Source organism: Nymphalis io, chromosome 18, assembly GCF_905147045.1.
Source record: "Nymphalis io chromosome 18, ilAglIoxx1.1, whole genome shotgun sequence".
NCBI lineage: Eukaryota > Metazoa > Arthropoda > Insecta > Lepidoptera > Nymphalidae > Nymphalis > Nymphalis io.
Window position 1 is genome coordinate 490874 of NC_065905.1, and position 23054 is coordinate 513927.

The 23054-nt window shown below is 34.9% G+C and overlaps 1 protein-coding gene across 2 annotated transcripts in view; it reads right to left on the minus strand.

Moving 5' to 3' along the window:
- Positions 1-23054, minus strand: part of LOC126775253 (TWiK family of potassium channels protein 18) — a 62349-nt gene that overhangs the window by 11569 nt on the left and 27726 nt on the right. Inside the window, exons 6-11 of one of the 2 annotated variants that reach the window (XM_050497055.1) lie at positions 21302-21405; positions 17594-17712; positions 16513-16695; positions 15319-15408; positions 14759-14888; positions 14220-14449 (exon numbers count right to left, since the gene is read on the minus strand). In XM_050497055.1, the coding sequence (XP_050353012.1) occupies positions 14381-14449; positions 14759-14888; positions 15319-15408; positions 16513-16695; positions 17594-17712; positions 21302-21405 (695 nt within the window). In that variant the 3' untranslated portion in view covers positions 14220-14380. Of the gene's footprint in view, positions 1-14219; positions 14450-14758; positions 14889-15318; positions 15409-16512; positions 16696-17593; positions 17713-21301; positions 21406-23054 lie in introns of those variants that run through there. The other variant, XM_050497056.1, reaches the window with a different exon arrangement.

Sequence of the window (23054 nt, forward strand, 5' to 3'; positions counted from 1 at the left end):
TATTTTTAATAATCTCTTAGTCTTTGTCTTTTTCAAAGTTAAGTTGATTAGAAAGCCTTTTCAATAACAATATTCAATATGCTGGTAGGAGTAAGTGCACATTAAGCGACAGCGCGCGCTCTGGCACGGCCTCCCTTTGGCGAACGTTATTATATTTCTCGTAAAGAAGGAATAGAATTTGTCTAGAATTTATCTGATTCAACACAATAAGTAAAATCATCTACAATATTATTAAAAATCTTCGGTAGAATTAAGAAATATCATAAAAATGTCGCTTTCTCTCACCAAAGTCTTAATCTTCTACAATGCAATGTTTAAAGTAAGAGAAAAAACTTAGTCAGAGCTAAAGCATTTTAAGACGAATCAGAGATAAAAGCTATTAAGGCAAATCCACAGTAACTAAGTAGAACTCATTATATTTGTAAAATAAGGAAATAAATACAATATTTGTGATAAAACTGGCGTATTGTAGTTGAATAATAAGTTTTGCTTAAATTATTATTTTCTATTTGCAAAGGTTTTTTTTTATATAGAATAGGAAGGCGGACGAGCATATGGGTCACCTGATGGTAAGTGGTCACCAACGCCCGTAGACATTGGCATTGTAAGAAATGTTAACCATCGCTTACATCACCAATGCGCCACCAGCCTTGGGAACTAAGATGTTATGTACCTTGTGCCTGATATCTGATAAGAGGGTGGTACCTACCCAGACGAGCTTGCACAAAGCTCTACCACCAGTCTCAGATTTGTTACAGTCGGCTATGAAAATATCATCAAGTATGATTAAAGGAATATATCATGTATTAGTAATATTTGTTTCTGACTTCAGACGGTATGTAGTTAAAACAGTCGTGTTAACGTAAATAAATATTTTTACACTTTTTAGTGTATTTAAAATCGGTTCATTTTGTTTTGATCCATTTCAATTTGCACTCGAGTGTACTACAAAAAATCTATTTCAACACTTTTTGTCCTGAAAAGGGTTTAACGGAGGTTAAAGAGCATTTATCGTTTAAATACAGCACAATGGGAGAAGGGTAGCACGTACTACTTACAAGATACAAAATCGTAAACATTGGTGCGAAAGAATACAACTCTTATTCTTAACTAAATAAGGTTGTTTATGAAACGGCAGTGTAGTTTATATTTTAGTCAGTGAACAATGTGAATTGTATCCTGATACTTAGATTATAAGATTTATATATATAACTGTTTCATGTTGCAGGTTTTAAGTCAAGTATACTATTTGCGTTGTCGAACTATAACTGCGTTAAATAATATTACGCTAAAGTAAGCTCTGAGATGTACATTTAAAGATAAATATTGTATAGAGCAAATAATGCTTTTAATTATTTAACTAGACAATGTATCAATATCCTGAGATGTTTGGAAGATTCTCTCTGCAAAAGATTTACTTTTGGCCGGTAGTAACAAAACTACAAAGTACACACAGATCGTTATTGACATTCACATATTATACACAGTTACATGCTCCGATTTCAGCATAAGCTTTATTCAGCAAGCTAAATAAGGGCTTTTCTACAGATTGACCTGCTGAGAGTTTGTTGAATATAGGATTTGGATTTCATTTGATAAGTCTTACTTTCCTAACACCTTGAACCCCTTAAGAGCAAATAAAATAGAATTTCACTTGGTAGCAAGGTTTTATGCAAGCCAGTAATAGGTACCATCCATTTAAAAGATATTTCATCGACAAAACGCACTATTTAGTGTTTTTGTGTTCCGGTTTGAGTGAGCCAGTGTAACCACAGGCACAACGGACATTACATCTTAACTCCATTTGAAAATGCAGACCAATTTTTTTTAAGTTTTTATAATTTCATTTTATTTTTTATAACTTCTTAAAGTAGACATTATTTTTAATTAACTACTACGGTATCATGTTTTTTGGCATAATAAAATAATGAAAAATATTACGTTGGACAGATTAAATGTTAAGAAACTCTCGAATCAATAAGCTTCAGGCTGTACAGTATTATGTTAATTTTATATGAAATTCGTATTCATATTATTGTAAGAACAGAAATAATGATATTGCGAACGTTGTTATTTATTCGAAATCAAAGATTCGGCTACAATTGTAACAACGAATACGAATGGTAATGCACAGAGTTTTCTTTAGGTAGCTATTTATGCACCGCCGTCGTCCAGCTATGCATCACACTCAAAGTTCTTCAAATGGATGGACCGTCGGTCTTGAGATTCGAAGAAATTTTGTAATTTGAAAATGAAAATTCAAATAATTAGTTTTATATGTTCGTCTGTGTTTATACGGACGTCATCGGACAGCAGCGAACGAGCTCGCACCGCGCTTTTGAAGTTACGGACTCGACCTTCCCGATCCGACACGCCGCTACGTGTACTAATATTATCTATCTAGTCTAAGCCTATATAGGTAAATAATGATTATAATAATTGATAATGATATTGGATCAAAAGATTAAGATTACAAAATAGTCGAACAGTTATTTGACGAGCCGGTTGGCGTGGTCGGTAGATACTTGCATTTTCACGCCGAAGGTTGTGGGTTCGATTCCCACCCAGGACAGACATTTGTGTGCATGAACATGTCTGTTTGTCCTGAGTCTGGGTGTTATTATCTATATATATATATATATATATATATATATATATATATATATATGTATTTACAAAAGAAAAGTAGTATATGTAGTACATCAGTTGTCTAGTTTCCATAGCACAAGCTTTGTATAAGCTTAATTTGGGATCAGATGGCCGTGTGTGAAAAATGTCCCAGGATATATATTATATAGTTATTTTATTCGAAGATAAATGATATCCGCTGTAATAGCTATCGCTTCAAACAATAAATTTACTCATTATTTTTTGTTACTTCTAATTTATTTGCATTTGGAATTGCTATGTACACTTGTAATTGACATGCATATTATTTATATTATTATTGTTTTATAAGTTCATTTGTAAATGATTTGTATTTATGTTGTATAATAATAAAACAATATAAATTTCCGCAAATTAAAATGTAACAATATAATATTTGCCACAAAACACACTTTTGAAAATCAATGGACGTATTACCTAAAACTGTCTAGCTCAACGCGGTCTAGGATACATCTGACAAGGGTCTAAGCTTTAATTAGATGGCGGTAATCATTTCTCCCCCGTCACTCCAAATGAGCGTTTATTGCTTCGGTTATAAATTATTAACATGCTAATTACTTTATTTGACGTTTTCAGAACTTTAGAAATAACGCTGTTCGCCTTCGAGGGCTTCTATTTCCCGTGAGGGAAGGCCTCTAGCCGCTTAGTGGTGAAAAGTGGGCATAGCGCCGACGCCTCCTTCCCCGATCTTCTTCGCCGAAGCGGGTCCATGGAGGCACTCATCACGCTGCTGCTCCGTGGTCTCCTTCTGCCACATGACTCTCTTGCAGAAAGAGACCATTTCCATCCAACACCTCCCACTGTCGAGCATGGCGTTAAGCAGCCATGTCCGGTACGCACCTGCGTTAGCTTGTACGGGAGTGTGTCACCTCTTCTTGCTACCCAGCGAATCAAGTGGGGGTGGATGCCCTTTACTGTCGCTAGGTCAGCTGATGAGAATTCCAGGCCCTATTCATATTTGCGATTCAGGGCTCGTAAGTGAATAGAGAAAGCACCTGTGTCAATTAGAAGTCGTCTTGTTCTTCAATATCACAACTCCCGAAACTAGAAACTTATCGACTTATAAAATTGTGACAAATAATCGAATACCGTTAGTGAACACCAATTATCCATCACTCAATAAATTCCACTTCCTATAATATTCCCATCGCGTAAGATAAATATTAGGAGTCTAACACGATGTTTGAGTTCTATATTTTATCTTGATCCCTAAGGGTCACCTTATTTGAGTTGCGAATAGTAATTCTTATTACTATTCTTATTATTTTAAACCTTACTATTCAGATAATAAATTCGAATATGCTTTGAATATTAACTAATTTTTCCTATTATATTCGAATGGCTCGTAACTATTTGAACATCCAAAAGGGCATTTTAAAACATACTTAAATGTCCTAATTACAATTTATATTAAGGCTTTTTTACCATTTATAGTAACCAAACTTTCCATTCATGCCCCATTGCTGATGGAAAGTGTCCTGACATGATGCTTCCGCTAGATGCATTTTAAAGTTATGAAGCATGAAATAAGTGGTGCTCTTGACTAAGAATCCACTACTTTCGGCTGAGATCCAGTTGTTTTATTAATAACATCTCTTTTCTTACCGTAATAAAGTTTTTTTTTTTAAATATCAACATTTATAAAAAAGTATTCAATGAGTAAGAAATAAATTTGAAATAATAACTATGTACATTTCATCTGAAAGCACAAAAATATCGTCTTTATAATGTTGAAGACGTGTTTGTAAAGTTGGAGTGTAAGTATTTGAATAACATACCAAATCAAATTATTTTTATTCAATTAAGCTCTTGTAAGTACTTTTGAATCGTCAAGCTTTACAACCGAATGTGGATTTCTATCCATGGATCCTATGGATCCAACAAGAAACTATCTAAAAAAAAAATATTAACACAAAAGATTAACATACCGGTTACAATTTCGCACCCTTAAACAATAGCTCGGACGGTATACAATCCCATCAAGAATTAAATAATAATATTTATTTATACAAAATATATGAAAAAAAATATATATGATACCTAACGAACAAAAAATAAATAAATAAAATACAGTGAGTCTAGTTGACAAGAGATGTTTATGTAAAATAAGTATGTGCTGATTTGGTAAAAGTGGAGCTTGAATTTTAGGGTAGAAGTTAGGTCAATCAAAGTAGTTACTCATTTTTTTTAAATAGAAAATTAAATAAATTACATATAAATATTTTTCTTATGTGATACATAAATTACTTATTCGTAGCTTTGATTTAATTAATATCATAAAAATATAATTTATGAACTCGTAAAAATCATACCGCAATCCCTTTTACACCTGGTGTAAAATAGGTTATGCCCGGAACGAAATAAATGTACCAAATGGCTGACCCTTATCCAAGTGACACATTTGTTAACACCTAAAGATTGCCGCCATATCTCTCATGGGAATGGCTTGGTTCACACACTGCCTATGGATATTATTTTAAAACTTAATTGACTTAATTCTGTAGCCAATGAAACAGATGCCAAGTTTCATTTATGACTTGGCAACCACTTCAATTCTTACTTGGCAAATATTTCATATTTCGAATTATAATTCGAATGCGAAAAATAATATTAATAGTGTTAAATATCGATTCGATTTGCAGATATAAAAAATATAATTGTAAAAAATAAAAATGTAAATTTTAAAATTGGAATTCTGGCTCAAAGTTTTCCAAAAGCCGTTCCGAATTAAACGACTCACAGATACAAAACTTTTTTCAGTCAGTAACGTAGTAAAATTAGTTTAGTTTCTTTTTTAACATTTTTCAATTCTTTTGTACATACTCGGTCGTAAAACCAAGTTATTAAGCTCGCTATCCGTACGTAATAAATTTCTCTGGGCAATACTATGAAGGCTATCCGGACCGCAATTCAGAATGGATATCTGCGATCTTCGAAGATAAATTGCTTATTTGATATGTTGCTTTAATATTAGAAGGAAAGCTTATTATTCTAACTAATGGACTCGAACATTTTATTATGTTATATATCGTTTAATCGATTTTAGATAAAGTTTATTTCAGATAATATTGGTATATCATGTCATAATTTAGTAATACTGAGCTTATATAATATTACTTGGATTCTAAGACTAAGGATTCTTGACGAGCTGGTTGGCGTAGTTGGTAGATACTTGCCTTTCACGCCGAAGGTTGTGGGTTCGATTCCCACCCAGGACAGACATTTGTGTGCATGAACATGTCTGTTTGTCCTGAGTCTGGGTGTAATTATCTATATAAGTATGTATTTACAAAAGAAAACTAGTATATGTAGTATATCAGTTGTCTGGTTTCCATAGCACAAGCTTTGTATAAGCTTAATTTGGGATCAGATGGCCGTGTGTGAAAAATGTCCCAGGATATAATAGATGAATTTTAATTCAATTAATATAGCTTAAAAGCTCTAAGAAAACGGTCGTGAAATATCAAAAAGTGATTTACGAAATTGATCATAATAATTATCATATTTCAAGAACATCAACTATTAAATCAACTATCAACTAATAAATAAATAATTTATGAATATGAAAATTTTACTTGCGTAAATGTAATATGAAAGCGGTGCAGTCGCCTTCTCTTAAAACATTATTATAGTTGGTAAGCACGTGTAGTCTCGTACAGATAATCTGAGTTGCATTTCAACGATAATAATCACAAGCACCATTTCTCGCAACCAAAATGTAATTCGGGGTAGCGGTTTCGTAAATGTCGTTAATGAATTTTAATTTAAAATGTACATATTTAATTAATTGTATGTATAGTAATGTATACTGTATTATGCACAATACATGATGATATCTTTCCGACCAGACGATTCTAAGTGGAGAATAGCCAACTGTGTACAATTGTGCGTGCGCAGTGTGTAATGCATCATTGGCAATTAGAGAAAAAAGTTACTGGCTTTTATATAATATTAAGCTTCTCCAGACTGATTTCGGCCACGGCCGCCTATCTCAAAAGAGATTAGCCAACTACGCAGGAGATATTATAGTGCACAAGTGTGCGCGCAAACACAGGTGCACTATCTATTCCCTAACTCTCATAATCTGATGGGACAGCAATCTGACACGACCGGAAAGAGTTCAGACGCAGGATAGGCAGCTTTACGTGCTTTCCGAGGCACGGAAGTTGGAAGTGTATACAAACACTTCCAACTTCCAGACCCTTTTTTTAAAGAATAGGAAGGCGGACGAGCATATGGGCCACCTGATGGTAAGAGGTCACCAACGCCCATAGACATTGGCATTATAAGAAATGTTAACCATCGCTTACATAGCCAATGCGCCACCAACCTTGGGAACTAAGATGTTATGTCCCTTGTGCCTGTAATTACACTGACTCACTCACCCATCAAACCGAAACACATCAATACCAAGTACTGCTGTTTTTGTACCCTGGGCTGCTACTGAGAATTTTCTAACAGAAAAACCCAATAACATTTTACTGGCCTGACCTGGGAATTGAACCCAGGACCTCCGGGTCAGCGGCTTTATATCTAGCCACTAGACCGACGAGGCAGTCAACTGGCTGTTAAGAAGAAATAAGAAAAAGCTATCAAATAGATAACATAATAAGCACTTAAGAAAATTAAAGCTTTTCGCGGTAAATATAATAAAAATGTATGTTTGATAAGAATTATTATAATTAATTAAAATGAATATTATTTGTTTTGTATCATAATCCCTGAATCCATCTTGAGTCAAGAACCGGTCTTCCTGTCCTTAATCAGCGATTCCTGTTTCCTCTTCGTCAGTAAATATTATAATTAATAAAAATATATATTACAAATAATTAAAAATCGATATTTTTTTCTTATATATATTTCTTATTTATCTTACTTATTATCATTAACATCTCTATTTGTTTATCGATATTTTGTCATTTTATACAGAATTTAAACAACTTTGCATTGAGACCAACCGTTGATTGAACCAAAAGAGATAAAAAACAAACAGGTTTGATTAAAATATATGTACTAACTTAAAGTGATAATAATAAAGAACGAAGCAATTGTTTCCTCGCAACACACCTAATTTTAACTATCGACAAATAGCTAGCAGTTAAGCGCTTTCCGACACTCGACTGCTAACACATTTTAATATAAAAGAAAGTGCCGAATTATTTTTAATGAAAGTCGCAATCGCATAATCAAACAAAAAAACAAGGCATCCAAAAATCAAAGAATCACAATATTTGTGACATTTGTTAGTATCCAGAAATAAAATAAAATTTTAATATAAAGTAAAAATAACAGCATGTAAATGTCCCACTGAGCTTAGTCCTGTTCTCCTTTTTGAGAAGGCTTGGACCTTAATCCATCATACTGCTCACCACGTTTTCCTTCACTGCCGTACGCGAGATGAATTATAAAAACAAATTAGCACTTGAAAACTCAGTGCTACTTGTCTGGGCTTGAACCCGGAATCAACGGTTAAGTTTCTCGTCTTCTAACCACTGGGCCATCATGGCTCTTAATATATAACTTTTAATATAATATATTTTTTCAAAATACATCTCCTAACGAGTTTAAATGGAGGATGAAAGTTTGTATGAATATTCGTAAATTTTCATGTTACAAATATGGAAATTAGTATTTAGGCTTGTGGGAATGATTTAAAGACGGTTAAAGCTTTTATGAAAATTCATTAACTAAGAGGATGAAACTTAACATAAGTTTGTAAGGAAGTTAAGTATTTTTGAAAGTTAGAAATACGATAATCAATGCTTAGGATTCTGTTTATAATTAAAAGAAATTACGCGCGTTATGTTATTTTATGAGTTTTCGAAAATTCGTCAAAGTGGGTAAAATTGGGGATGGCAGTTTGTATAGAAGATCACCTTTTTTCAATGTTTGAAATTCGTTGGGCGTCTAAATTATATTTCCGATAGGACATTCCATCCAATACTCAGCTAGTTATTTTAATAAAATACCGTATAATTCTTACAAAAGTGAAATGTACCTTAATATAAATGACGCTATAAAAGCAACTGAAAGACTCAACTTGGTTGGTTTTTAATGAACTGTTATAAGTAACATAACATTTTAACTGTGAATCACATGAATCTCCCGCCGTCGAGAGCAAATATAACTTGGACGTTGTTATGGCTCATTCAATTTCACGCTCGTTAATACTACGTCGCCAAGTCGCCGGAGACTCATTTATATTTTCTCACATGTTGAATAAGAGAAAAAGAATATGAAGATTATTATTATTAAATAAATTAATACAACGAGAAATAATAAATGAACAATTCATAAAGGTTGTTTGAAATCGTTCTCTTAGCGATAAGAATTAGTACATACCATTATTTTTTTCTTTAATTTAATTTTTAATTCGGATCGGCAAGCGCAGCGTAGGGCGCCCTCCAGCCATGTGGACCGATGACCTTAAGAAGGTGGTGGGCACCAACTGGATGTGGATGGCGGAGGACAAGCAGCTTTGGCGCACCTTGGGAGAGGCCTATGTTCAGCAGTGGACAATGATTGGCTATTGATTGATTGATTTGATTGATTAATTTTTTTTTAATGTTTTGTCGCATAATAAAGCATATTCTATTCTATCAATGGTCGAGATGACGGGTTCGTATAAAAGTCGCGTTTTGAATGTCTTTCATGTTGTTATCGGAACTTTGGAAATAAAATTAAAGTGGATATAAGTTACTAAGTGAAATAGCTTTATTACAAATAACGATATATTCAGATTTCATATACTCAAATCATTTAAATTGACGTAAATGATTAATTTGAGGTTATAATTTATCTCGTGCTTTACGGTGAAGGAAAACATCTAGAGAAAAACCTTCACGTGTCTAATTTCACTGAAATTCTACCACATGTGTATTCCACCAATCCAAACTGGAGCAACGTGGTAGAATAAGCTCCAAACCTTACCCTCAAAAAGGGAGAGGAGGCCTTTCGCACAGCAGTGGGACATTCACAGGCTGTTACGAAATGACTCGCTCAATTACTCTTCAAGTCGCGCCAATAATTAATTAATTGCTTTACCTTTTACTATTATTTACCATTTGTAGTGCATAATAGAGTAGCGCGTTTAGCAAATCATAATTATGGAATATCTAAACATTTAAATCTGTGTTTTGTTTATCCTTAATCCTTCGGCCATTGAAGTATCGTTAAGTTATTGATTCTATGCCGATATGGAAATGTAAAATATTTAAATATTAAACATACTAGTTTGTAAATATTGCCTTAGGTAATTGGCTTCACGTTCATTGGTTGCCTATAGGGTCATCACATACAATGAATATTCTCTTATAACCATGTTTATTTATTTATTTTTTATTTATGTACCAACAGAGTATACAGAAAATTATATAAATGAAAAATGTGTACAAAGGGATAACTTATCTCTAACAAGAGATCTCTTCCAGAAACCCTGAATCTAGTGTAGTACTGAATCATGTTATTTTATTTTAAATTAATCAGGGTTTTAGTTAATAGAAATGATAAAGAAAGAGGTTTTTATCAATTCAGTCTATTTTTTTGTATATTATTGTTTAATCTGTACCGTTTCTGTTACCGTTAGTAAACTGATTTTAAAAATGGAACATTCCTTATACTGGAATAAGGAAAAGAATTATATTACTCGAAATCTTTGCCGATTGCAAATTGATTTTAATTAAATTATTATATTTTTAAACAACTTGCTTAGCGGCTGTTATTTAAACAGGGATTTTACTCTTTCTGTCATTGTTGATTTGACATTCGAAATAAAAAGACGCAGCAAAGTTAAAGTTTATTAGCAAGACCGTGTAACACTTATTTACCATTGCCAGACAGAGGCAAAGAATGTATTGTAAGTTCATATAATATTATGTATATTTAAATACAATTCTTAGGTCTTTACTTAAGTTTTCTTTTTACTAAAATAGCAATATATTTTAATTTTAACACATTAAATGCATAACAATGCATTTGGATTTTTTGTAAGCAATTACCCGGTACGACTCGCACACCACATATTGTTCGTTAATGGCACCACGCCAGCAGCCTTCGTGCAAGTGGCAACAATAACTGTATAAAGTTTCAAACTCCATCTTTATAAAGTTTAAAAATGTGGCCGTCGCGGGTCGCCCGGCATATGTCAAACATCGATATTGGTGGCTGTTGAAAGAATTTATAATTAAACAAAACAAATAAATATATATTGTGTGAAATTATTAAAAACATTTTACAAAGTTTTCTTAAAAAACATTTTTGTTCTTATTATTATTATAGTAATCACGACACACGGCACACGAGTCCATCTTACGCCCAAAAGCGCGCCAAAATATATCACATAACAAAAATCAGAATTATTTGTATTTTTCAAGAATGAGTTAATCTGCAGTAGGAAACGTATAATGGATCTTTTAATTATATATATAATATGACACTACATGCCGCACACCCAGAATAATAAAGGAGTAAGTACTTATATGTCAATAGCTTTTTCGTAGTTTTGAATAAAGGAGCTTAAGTAGCATATTGCTTGCTCATCATATTACTTAACTTACTGGTATGAAAAATTATATGAAGTCATAATATCATAATATAAAAACACGTATTTTTTTATGTGTATGTTCACATATTACGCGAAAACGGTTACACTGATTTATATTACTTAAATTTGGATAAAGATTTTTCAGAAAATCGATACTTAGTTCGTTTTATTTTTCAATAATAATGTTGCACTAAACATAAATTAAATTGTTGAAATCGTCCAATATAGAAACGTAGTTATGCCTTCAGTTTCAATAGAGTGTGTTGAACATTTAACAACAACTCAACTGCAGGGTGTTTCATAAATCTCGCAGCGTCCAGTGCATTTATATTACCAACATCGTTACAGCTCATTCAATTTCACGCTGATTAAAACCATCGCCAAATAGCGGATACATTATTTCAACTTTATTTATATGTATTAATTTTTGAAGCTATCGAAACATATATGAGACCTATATGATCTGTTTCTTCGATGATCTTCCCTGCAGATCCTGAGATTCTGCCTTCAAATTCTGGATAGTGCCAGTATATTTTTTTGAGTTTTTCTATAAAAAAAAATATTAACCAGTAGTTTTGAGGCAGTGGTTACATTATTTTGCCTCGGAAAGGAAAAATGCGTAATATTACAAAGCTAGCGAAAATTAAGGCAAATTTTCGATCATCGATCGTGTGTGATTTTGTCACAGTTCGTTTACAATATTAATTGACTGTAATAAGTTTTGATTCCTGCTATAGGATCCTTTTGGGGGATAATATTTGGGTCTTTTTCCACAACGGTGCTGTAGTACGGGGTTGATGAATGCCATAATTGTGCCTGAATTCAAAGAATAAACCGGCCCATGAAGGTTTCCTCACTTTGTTTTCCTTTACCGTAAATTATGTCTCAATAAAAATGAAATCTATGACAAATAAAAATAATAATAAAAATATTAAAAGAGAATCTTAACATCTAAATATTATTGTGACATGATTTATGAGCTCGAAAAAGAACTTCTCTGATTTGATTTGTTTATTTGTGGACCCGTTCATGATGATCATTCGTATGCCAAGCATAAATAAATAGAAATTCGTCTTATATGACAAAGTCCTTATTTTTATATCTTACTGATGGCAGAGCTTTGTGCAAGCTCGTCTGGGTAGGTCCCACCACTCATCAGATATTCTACCGCGAAACAGCAGTACTTGGTATTGTTGTGTTCCAGTTTGAAGGGTGAGTGAGCTAGTGTAATTACAGGTAGAAGGGACATTACATCTTAGTTCCCAAGGTTGGTAGCGCATTGGTAATGTAAGCGATGGTTAACATTTCTTATAATGCCAATGTCTATGGGCGTTGGTGACCACTTACCATCAGGTGGCCCATATGCTCGTCCGCCTTCCTATTCTATAAAAAAAATCGTGTGTTTATTCCAATGTATTTATGTAGCAAACACTTTTATTTATTATAAAATAATAGGTAATAACTGTCACTGTCCGTTACTCTTCAAATAAGAATCATGATTGAACCCGAAACTACTACACTACAAGACCCTTACGCCGTTGATCAACTGAAGCAGAACATTCATAGAATAACCCATTAAATTGAATTCATTTATTTTAAAATTGGAACGTTATATCATTCTTATAAGCGTAAAACAATAATAATAATACGAAATGAATGAAAGAGTTATATTCAACTGAAACGTGAGCCCGAACTATTCTGATTGTCCAAGTTCGTGTATAAATGGTCGACATTAAAGTTTTCTAACTCGCTTCCATAATAAATGCGCGTAATTCTTTCTTGCTCCTTTAACTCGCTCTGCCACTAATGCTCTCTAGTGCACCTTGAATGAAAAAATCAAGAACGAACAATAAGTTTACAGCGAAGTGGTTCTGTAATAAGTCTTATTACTTATTCAGTATGACATTTTAAATTTTTGTATAAAGAATATTATAATACGAAACTAGTTTTTAATTTGAAAATATTATAACAAAATCCTCGTACATTCACGACCCAACGAACATTTTAATTGGCCTTGATTTCTACGAAGTGCTAAAAGAATTATAAAAAAAGCGTTCCACAATTTCCATTCTATATTTGAAATGTCGAGACTATATGTCATGCGCAGAACCAAACGATAGCGTGTCAGAATTTTTTTTCCTCATATACACATTACAAATAATGTAATAATTTTACTGTCTATCAGTACTTGGGAACAAATTTAGTATATCGTGACCAGACGTAATTGCTAGGAATTGACAAATGTGTATTTTAATGATGATTCGGACTTTAAGTTTGGGAAACATTGAACTATAAAACAATTAGAAATAATAAAAAATATTTATTCAATAGATTTCTATATTTCTTAAAAGGCAATTTTTTTTAATTTTCATATCGTAGATCATGTAATTGGTGCATTCAAATAAACTTTCCAGCTTTATGTATTAATATAGATAATTTGTTTAAGACAATGGTTTTTCTCGAACTATTGTTGATTTCTAAATCGAGTTCCGCAGTAAGGCACTCTCCGCATTCTTAAGCACCTAATGTAGGTAAGTGGCGAACTGCAAAACCTCGGATTTTTTCCCGCCATACTTTATCCTCTTCATAGGATTAGCTCTCGAGGCACGAACACGTGTATTATCTAGACTAAATAAATGCGGCCTCATCTTTAACATTTTTAAAGAAAAAATATTTAAGTTTTGTTAGAAAAATTTATGGGATTGTAAATAATCCCACCGCTGGGCTAACGACTACTTTCCTTTTGAGAAAGCTTGGAAAGAATTCCACCCCGCTGTTCCGAATGGTATGGTAGGTTGTTCAAATTATACATGTTTTCTCAGGATGGTTTCCTTCAAGGACCTACCACGAGAAATCTCAGAGGTTATCCGGTTTTTTACTCGCGATCTTCGTTTAAGATCGTATTTTAAGCACATGCCCATCCTTAAATAGCGTGATGAGCATTTTAAATATCCATGCTATACTTTATGAGTTGCTATCCAGCTTAAATAAAAAAAGAGAATCATTGAAGCCTCTTGCCATATTTATTTAAATTTTCATACTTAATGAACATTTGTATAAAATATTAAAATACATAGGTAACTTTTAAACTAATCATATTTCCTTAATAATAGTTATATTTTATTTTAATATATTGTTTAATGTTTTAACTATTTAAATGAAGATGTGACGTCATCTCTTGCATCTGCAGATTCGTTTAAGAGCTCTCTTTAGACCAGCATAGTAGTGAATTACTTGCTCCTGAAAATAGACACGATAATATTTACTTATATAATATATATTACTTATATAATATTTACACTGAAAGAATCAAAGTGACTGAAGTAAAAAATATTTAGAAAACAATGGACGAATATTTACTTAATTAATTGTATGCAAAGTTTAAAAATTGAAATAATTATAAGACAATTTCAGTAAAAATAATTTCGGAACATGAAGTTAAAAAAACATATTTATTATATATAGAAAACTATGAAATCTAAACAAGAAACATTTGCCTAGCGTAAGGTAACTTACAGCTTAGTAATTTTTATATATTATATAAATTACCTGCATGAGATTAAAACACATGGCGACCAACGCCATACCCAGCATGAGGTACAGGGAGCACACGATGAACGAGGTCTCTATACGAGGTGTGTACACTCGTTCTCCTGGCACGAAATCGCCGAAACCGATACTGGAATAAAAAATACTTTATCTATTGAAATTTTGACGAAATACCAATAAAACTAATTGGTCGCCTGTAAGTGGTTTGGTAGTGATGGATATTATTATAAATTTATTTGAAACACAAACATTCCACCGAAATAATAATAATAATATCCTGGGACATTATTCACACACGGCCATCTGATCCCAAATTAAGCAGAGCTTGTGCTCTGGAAACCTGACAACTGATAACTACATACTATTTTTCTTTTGTAAATACCTACTTATATAGATCATTACACCCAGACTCAGGACCGAATCCACAACCTTCAGTGTGAAAGGCTAGTATCTACCAACCACGCCAACCAGCTCGTCAATATTTCAAGTTAACCCATTAATATCATATTTAGTGTACGTAAAGTAAGCCGATTTGTAAGCCGATTATCAGGAAAATCTACCTGCTGAGAGATATGAAGCAGAAGTAAGCGCCATCTAATTTGTCCCACTTCTCCCATAGACCGAATATCATAGATCCGAACATTAAATACCTGAAAATATATTGATTTTAAAAATATTCCATCGCTTTTATTTATTATTACTGAAAGAAAAATAAATTTTAACGTCGATCATCAATACGCAGCTTAAAATAAAAAAGCTATGTCATTTGTGCTTGACATTACAATGTCTCACTAAACCTACTGGAACACATAAATACAAAGTATTGATGTTTGTTTAATAAGCCGAGATGGCCCAGTGGTAAGAGCGCGTGAATCTTAACCGATGATCGTAGGTTCAAACCCGGGTAAGTACCACTGAATTTACATGTGCTTAATTTGTGATAATAATTTATCTCGTGCTTTTCGGTGAAGAAAAACATCGTGAGGAAACCTGCATGTGTCTAATTTCACTTAAATTCTGCCACATGTGTATTCCACCAACTCGCATTGGAGCAGCGTGGTGGAATAAGCTCCAAAACCTTCTCCTCAAAAAGGGCGAGAAGGCCTCAGCCCAGCAGCGGGACATTCATAGGCTGTTACTGAGACTGATGTTTGGCGGTAGAATACTACAATGGCTTGGGTGAACCCATCCAGAGGAGCTTACATAGCGTTCTACCACCTGGATTAAATTTAAAAAAAGAATATATTATGACATTTTAAATCTGTCTTCTATGAATAATTACATTTATGTAAACTTCCATTCAAAGACCTGGATTAGTTTAACCAGAACTATAATATAAGAAAGTAAAAAGTTTTTTATATGCTCTTAACCAAAAATCACACAGATACAAAAATATCTATAGCTAGTGTCTATTCAAAGTCAATATACTTTATTCAACATAGAAGCATTATGCTTACTTATTGATTGTTAAAGAAAGAAACTACCGGTTTGGAAAAGAGATACCCTGACCTGAGAAGAACTGGCGAAAGAAACTTAGCGGTTTTTTTTTTCTTATCATGTCTGTTATACTAATATTCAGTGTAAAAGATCACCAGAAGGTTATCATTTCATTCCCAAGGTGTGCTATCATTCAAAAATGTCCTTATTTTTCCGTTCGTAATTATTGTCCATAAATAACCAAATAATATAATTGTAGCAAGATCAGTGCTGTATGTATAGGGTTAGGCATTTTAGGTCTTAAACATATAACTCACCCCACCATAATAGCCACACACACACTGATAGGAACGGTGATGGTTTGAGCATCGAAAGTGACGTAACTGAAGTCACTCGTGTCCGAACTGTCCCGGTAGACCGGCTCCGACCAGCCGCGGACATCAGGACGAGGACGTGGCAAGTATGGTTGCGGCATCGAAACACTCCTCAAGTAAGCTCGTCTGCAAATTTAATTAAACTAAAAACTCTAGAACCATATTCAGAAAATAGTCAAAGTAAAATATAGAGAAATAGTAGAAAGCTCTGACATTTTTGAACCGTCGTTTTGCAATTTTAATTTTAATATAAAGCTTCTACCGGTACGGAATGTATATATTTCCAGCAATACACTCAGTAGTCACTTATAGGTGTCTAATTCTATTTCTGGTGACGTTACACTACCAGCACAAAATTAACTTAAATAATTTTCCGAATCTGATACAATATCAATAATATATCAATTTAAGAGCGTTTACTGGTGATAGGGCTTTGTGCAAGCTCGTCTGGGTAGGTACCACCCACTCATCAGATATTCTACCGCAAACTAGCAGTACTTAGTATTGTTGTGATCCAGTTTGAAGGATGAGTGAGCCGAGCCAGTGTAATTACAGGCACAAGGGCTATGTAAGCGATTGTTGTCATTTCTTACAATGCCAATGACTAAGGGCGTTGGTGACCATTTACCATCAGGTGGCCCATATGCTCGTCTGCCTTCCTATTCTATAAAAAAATTTAGTAAATCATAGCAGGTAATATTTTTCATTCAGGACCATGTTGTAATGATATCCAGTCCATGTTATTATACTATATGAACTGACTTTCTATCCCCTTAGTGAAATATTGAAAACGAAATGACGTTAATGAGTGTAGACTTTTAAATGCTATAATTATTATATTGAATATCGCATATTGCTTTCTGACATTTCAGATAATCTGTTCCGAATAAAAAATACATGGCGTTGTATGTAGTAAGTTATAGCGAACTGTGTTGTTTGTAGAAAGTTGAAATAATGCGAAAACGCCGAACAATTGATTATTTTTTACCATTTAGTCAATGTTTACTAAGTAAATCATAAAAACCTTTGGAAATAATCCGGAGGTCGCGATGGTATCCTGTACTCCGGCGTGACATCAGAATCAGAGTTACCAGATCTCCAGCCTGGTGGTCTTTCTATACTCTCCGCATCACTTATTTCTAACTAGAACAAAAAAATAAACCAAATATTTACATTCAAATCATTATGCAGAGATTTTCAGTTAAGATTTTTATCATCGCCGACCACCGTTAAAATTCACGTCTTCTAACCGCTAAGCCATCACGGTTTTTCAAATTATAACTTAATAAACACTAATCTCAAGGAAATTGAGATGGAATGATAGAGGTTTTGGAGTTATGCTGGATCCAACGCAAAAATAATTACCAAAATCGGTTAATAAAAAAAATACTTGAACCTGGAAAATAAATAGATACAATTATATTGAGAAAATATTATTAACTCATTTTAATTTTGAATTCCCATCATAGCCCATTGCTGATGGTTATGTTTTTACATTGCCAATGTTATTTGGTGATAACTGCCTCGTTGATCTAGTAGTAGCTACATATAAGGCCCTGGAGGTCCCGGGTTCAAATCTCAGGTTGGGCCAATAAAAAGTTATTGAGTTTTTCTGTCGAAAATTCTCAGAAGAAGCCCAGAGCCCAGCCCAGCCCAGAGGAAATTGGAAGTATGTACACACCTGTGCCTCGAAAAGCACGTAAAAAATACATGAAAATGTCCTATGCCTATTATGTATATAATTAGGCAAATTGCGTATTACTTGTCCAAATAGTAATTAAAACTAAACCAAACACGCGTCTTTGGTTTAGTTTGTTATGTTTTCAAACGCGCAAACAACACCCATTGTTTGCCCGTTACATCGCCCACGTAGATATTACTTTATTACGAAGCCTTTTTTTTTTTTTTTATATTCTCCAGGAGGGCAAATGACTCTACTCCACCTGTTGGTAAGTGGTAGTAGAGTCCAAACGCGACGACGGCCAGTACAGACGGGAAAAACGTTCTGCACTAGCCGCCTTCGCCTTGCCGGCCCGCAAGATGCCTCTTCACGCCTCGTTTGAAGGAACCTGGGTTGTAAGAGGAGGGGAACACGTGAGCTGGTAAGGAATTCCATTTTTTGGAAGTGCGACAAAGAAAGGAGTTGCCAAATTTCTTTGTTCGCGATGGAATTGATGTCACAGTTAGGCGGTGACATCGAGAACCAGCTCGCGTGGACTTAAGAAGGAAGGGGGAAGCAGGAATTAGAGAGAATAATTCCTCAGAGCACTCGCCGTGATACAGTCGATAGAAAGCGCTCAGTGCTGCTATCTCACGACGCAATTGTAAAGGTTCAAGGGTGTTTGTGACCTTTACGTCGCCAATAATGCGTACGGCACGTCGCTGCAACCGGTCCAAGGCCTCAAGTAGGTACTTAGCGGAGCCATCCCAAAGGTGCGAGCAATATTCCACGCAAGACCGTACCTGTGTTTTGTACAGCAGGCACAGTTGTGGTGGCGTGAAAAAGCGCCGCACCTTGTTCAGAACTCCGAGTTTCCGTGAAGCTGTTTTTATAACAGCCTCGATGTAATCCCTTGGACTAAGGTCGCAGCGAACGTCAATCCCCAGCATGGCGATTTTGCTTTGCATCACCAGCGGAGTACCACAGAGGGAGGGAAGAGGGGAAAATGTTGACTTTTTCGCCGTGAGAGCGCATACCTGTGTTTTCTTGGCATTAAACTCAACAAGATTATCAGAGCCCCATTTGGCGATGAGCTCTAACGTCCTATCGAGTTCAATGACAAGATTCTTCCACCTCTCCTTAATTTCCGCTCGCCCAGCCACTGCGCGTCCGTGGTATCCACCATGCACATCGTCTGCATAGCAATGTATGTTCCCAAGAGAGAGCATATCATTGATATGCAAAAGAAAGAGTGTGGGAGATAGCATAGATCCCTGGGGGACCCCAGCATTCACTACATAGAATTGTGAAGCGCAACCATCAACTAAAACACGGAGCCTACGCTTGTGTAGGAAGCTGGCAATCCAGGTGCATAGCTGAGCAGGCAGACCATATGCCGGCAGCTTGGAGAGAAGACTTCTGTGCCAGACCCTGTCGAAAGCCTTGGAGATATCGAGGCTGACAACCAACGATTCTCCATGCTTGTCGACAGCTTCACCCCAGAGGTGCGTTACGTACGCTAGAAAATCACCTGTGGACCGTTTTGGTCGAAACCCGTATTGACGATCATTAATTAAAGAGTGATCTTCTAGGTAATGGATCAGTTGGTTGTTTAAAATCCGTTCCATCACCTTACAAAGTACTGAGGTGATAGCTATTGGCCAATAATTTGCCGGGTCAGACCGATCCCCTTTTTTGGGAACCGCTTGCACATTAGCTCTTCTCCAAGCCTCCGGCACACTTCCCGAAGAGAGAGAAAGTTGGAACAGGCGCGTTAACACAGGAGACAGCTCCGCTGCGCACTTCTTCAGCACTATGGCTGGTATTCCATCGGGACCGCTAGCTTTCCGTACATCAAGTGATTGCAGCTCCGCACGCACATCACGTTGCCTAATTTTAATGTCAGGCATCGTATGGCCACATGCAGGTATTGTAGGTGGCAGTGCACTACAATCATCGATGACGGAATTGTCGGCAAAGAGTTTAGCCAGGAGATCAGCTTGCTCTTGCGGACTGTGAGCTAGCGATCCGTCCGGATTTCTGAGCGGTGGCAGCGAAGGTTGGCAGAAATTGTTTTGCACAGACTTGGTCAGACGCCAGAAGCTACGGGAGCCCCTAGAATGCGAAACAAGGTCATGACCAATCTGTACAATGCGCTGTGCATCCGCTCTCGTGTATGCCTTTCTACAGGACTTGGAATTTAAAAGCCTTAATTTCGTCGGGTTTTATAAGTTTTTTTTTAATATTGTTAAACCTCCTGCTCCTGCCATCGCAACGAGATAAAACATTTACCAGTTTGGAAGTCTAAGCATAATATTTTTAATCTTCATTAAAGGGGTTTATTTAAAATGTCAATGACGGTCTATACAGCTGCGTTTAAGGAGCTATGTGACTTGAAAATGACAGAAAATTTTTATATGCATTCAACACCTAAAAGTAAACAGTACAGAATAAATAATAAAACCAAAAGTGTTTGATATATCACTTGCTCAAAGATTGACGAAAAATATTATATATATAAATAGCTAGTTTTATAATATAATTAGATATAAATAGCTTCGACTAGAATCGAATGCATTTCTTTTACGCCGGTAGATAAATAAAAAACACAACTAATTGATTCAAGTAACCTTTACAATAGTGTTTCTTTAATCGAAATGGTGAATTTTAACTCCGTTTTTACCACCGTTGCGTAAAAGCAGACTCTAGAGAGAAGAAACGATAAGAAAATCACGTAGTTGCTCTAATGAGCAACCTAATGAACGTACCAAGCATAATAAAAGAGTAACATAACAGATTCAAAACACGAACAATAATGAAAGACGTACTCAGAAACACGTCACCGAATAATATTACTCTCATCACAAATATCACTCTTGACGTGAATGTAATTGAAAATAATACGAAAACATCAATAAAATTGAAAATTTATTTTTTTTACAAAATCTTAACACATTGAGAACATATAAAAACAACACAAAGTGTGTGTTGGTATCCAGAGTGGCTGCCACTCGTAGTTCTACGGCCAAGTTTGCTATGCTCTCAGATTAAATAAAAATATCATTAAAGTACCTGCGGTCGCAGATGAACCACTCGTCTCCTCGAGAATCCTGGACAGCCTCTGCAGAGACACACTAACGCGTATATACACTTGAACCAACTAGCTAACAACTCTCCTGTAAATAAAACAAAATTAAACAGTTCAATATATTAAGAAAGATCAATTGAATAAAAATAGTTATCTCGACAAATTAAAAAGTAATGCTCGCCTTTAATACATATATAAACACCATCGGATTAAAATGTATTCATATATACCCTAAAGAAAACCATTACAAAAAGCAGGTCAACGCTATCGATGTATAAATCTGTTTAGGGCGCATACACTCGATCGGTCCAATCGAGTATCGTTAAAATTACACGCGCAATCGTGATGATGCAAACAAGCTATGATATTCTCCAAAGATAATACAGGATTTATGTACACAAGCAATATTCTCTAATACTAATATGTTGATTGAATTTAAGACGTTACAAGTCGATGAATTTAATCAACTGTTCCGCTCTGGAATAAAATTAAAATGTATATTATTGTAAATAAAATTACTATATAAATGTTTTATGTACAAAACAAAACCTCCAAAAATGCGTCACTTTGACTATATGGTATTTTTTTATAAGGCGGACGTGCATATGGGCCACTTCGTCACCAACCTTGGGAACTAAGATGTTATGTCCCTGGTGCCTGTTATTACACTGGCTCACTCACCTTTCAAACCGCAACACAACAATACCAAGTACTGCTGTTTTGGTATATATATATATATATATATATATATGTCTATTGGCTATAAAATATAATAATTGTTATGATACACGCACTTTGAAATATCTGTGTGGGTAAAGTAAAACGATATTACCCCCAGGCAGATAGGCCTGAAAGATTGTTAGGCCGTAGGGCATGATTTTCTATATATTCTTTTTTATTTTTGCACCATAATAGTAGCTACATCATTGCCTATTTAAAATACATTCACTATACCATTTTGGCTAAATATAATAAAAAAAAATTAATAAAAACGGGAAAACTTTATATTAATATCTAGGGCTCGACTGCGCAAGATATATTATAGTGCACAAATATATGAGCAAAAACTAGTACACACTTTTATATCTGATAATTTGAAACGGTTATTTTACATTATTAAAGGACCAACAGTACAATTCTGTAAGAACTCACTGCATTACTCACCCGTGAAATGTGATCAACCAAGTTATGGGTATATACTATTTTGATGTATGTATTTGATGATGAAATTTGATGATGAAAAAAAAAGCCGAGATGGCCCAGTGGTAAGAACATGTGAATCTTAACCGATGATCGTGGGTTCTTTTTTTTTTTTTTTTTTATATCGCCGGGAGGGCAAATGACTCTACTCCACCTGATGGTAAGTGGTAGTAGAGTCCAAACGCGACGACGGCCAGTACAGACGGGAAAAACGTTCTGCACTAGCCGCCTTCGCCTTGCCGGCCCGCAAGATGCCTCTTGACGCCTCGTTTGGAGGAACCCGGGTTGTAAGAGGAAGGGAATACTTGAGCTGGTAAGGAATTCCATTTTTTGGAAGTGCGACAAAGAAAGGAGTTGCCAAATTTCTTTGTTCGCGATGGAATTGATGTCACAGTTAGGCGGTGACATCGAGAACCAGCTCGCGTGGACTTAAGAAGGAAGGGGGAAGCAGGAATTAGAGAGAATAATTCCTCAGAGCACTCGCCGTGATACAGTCGATAGAAAGCGCTCAGTGCTGCTATCTCACGACGCAATTGT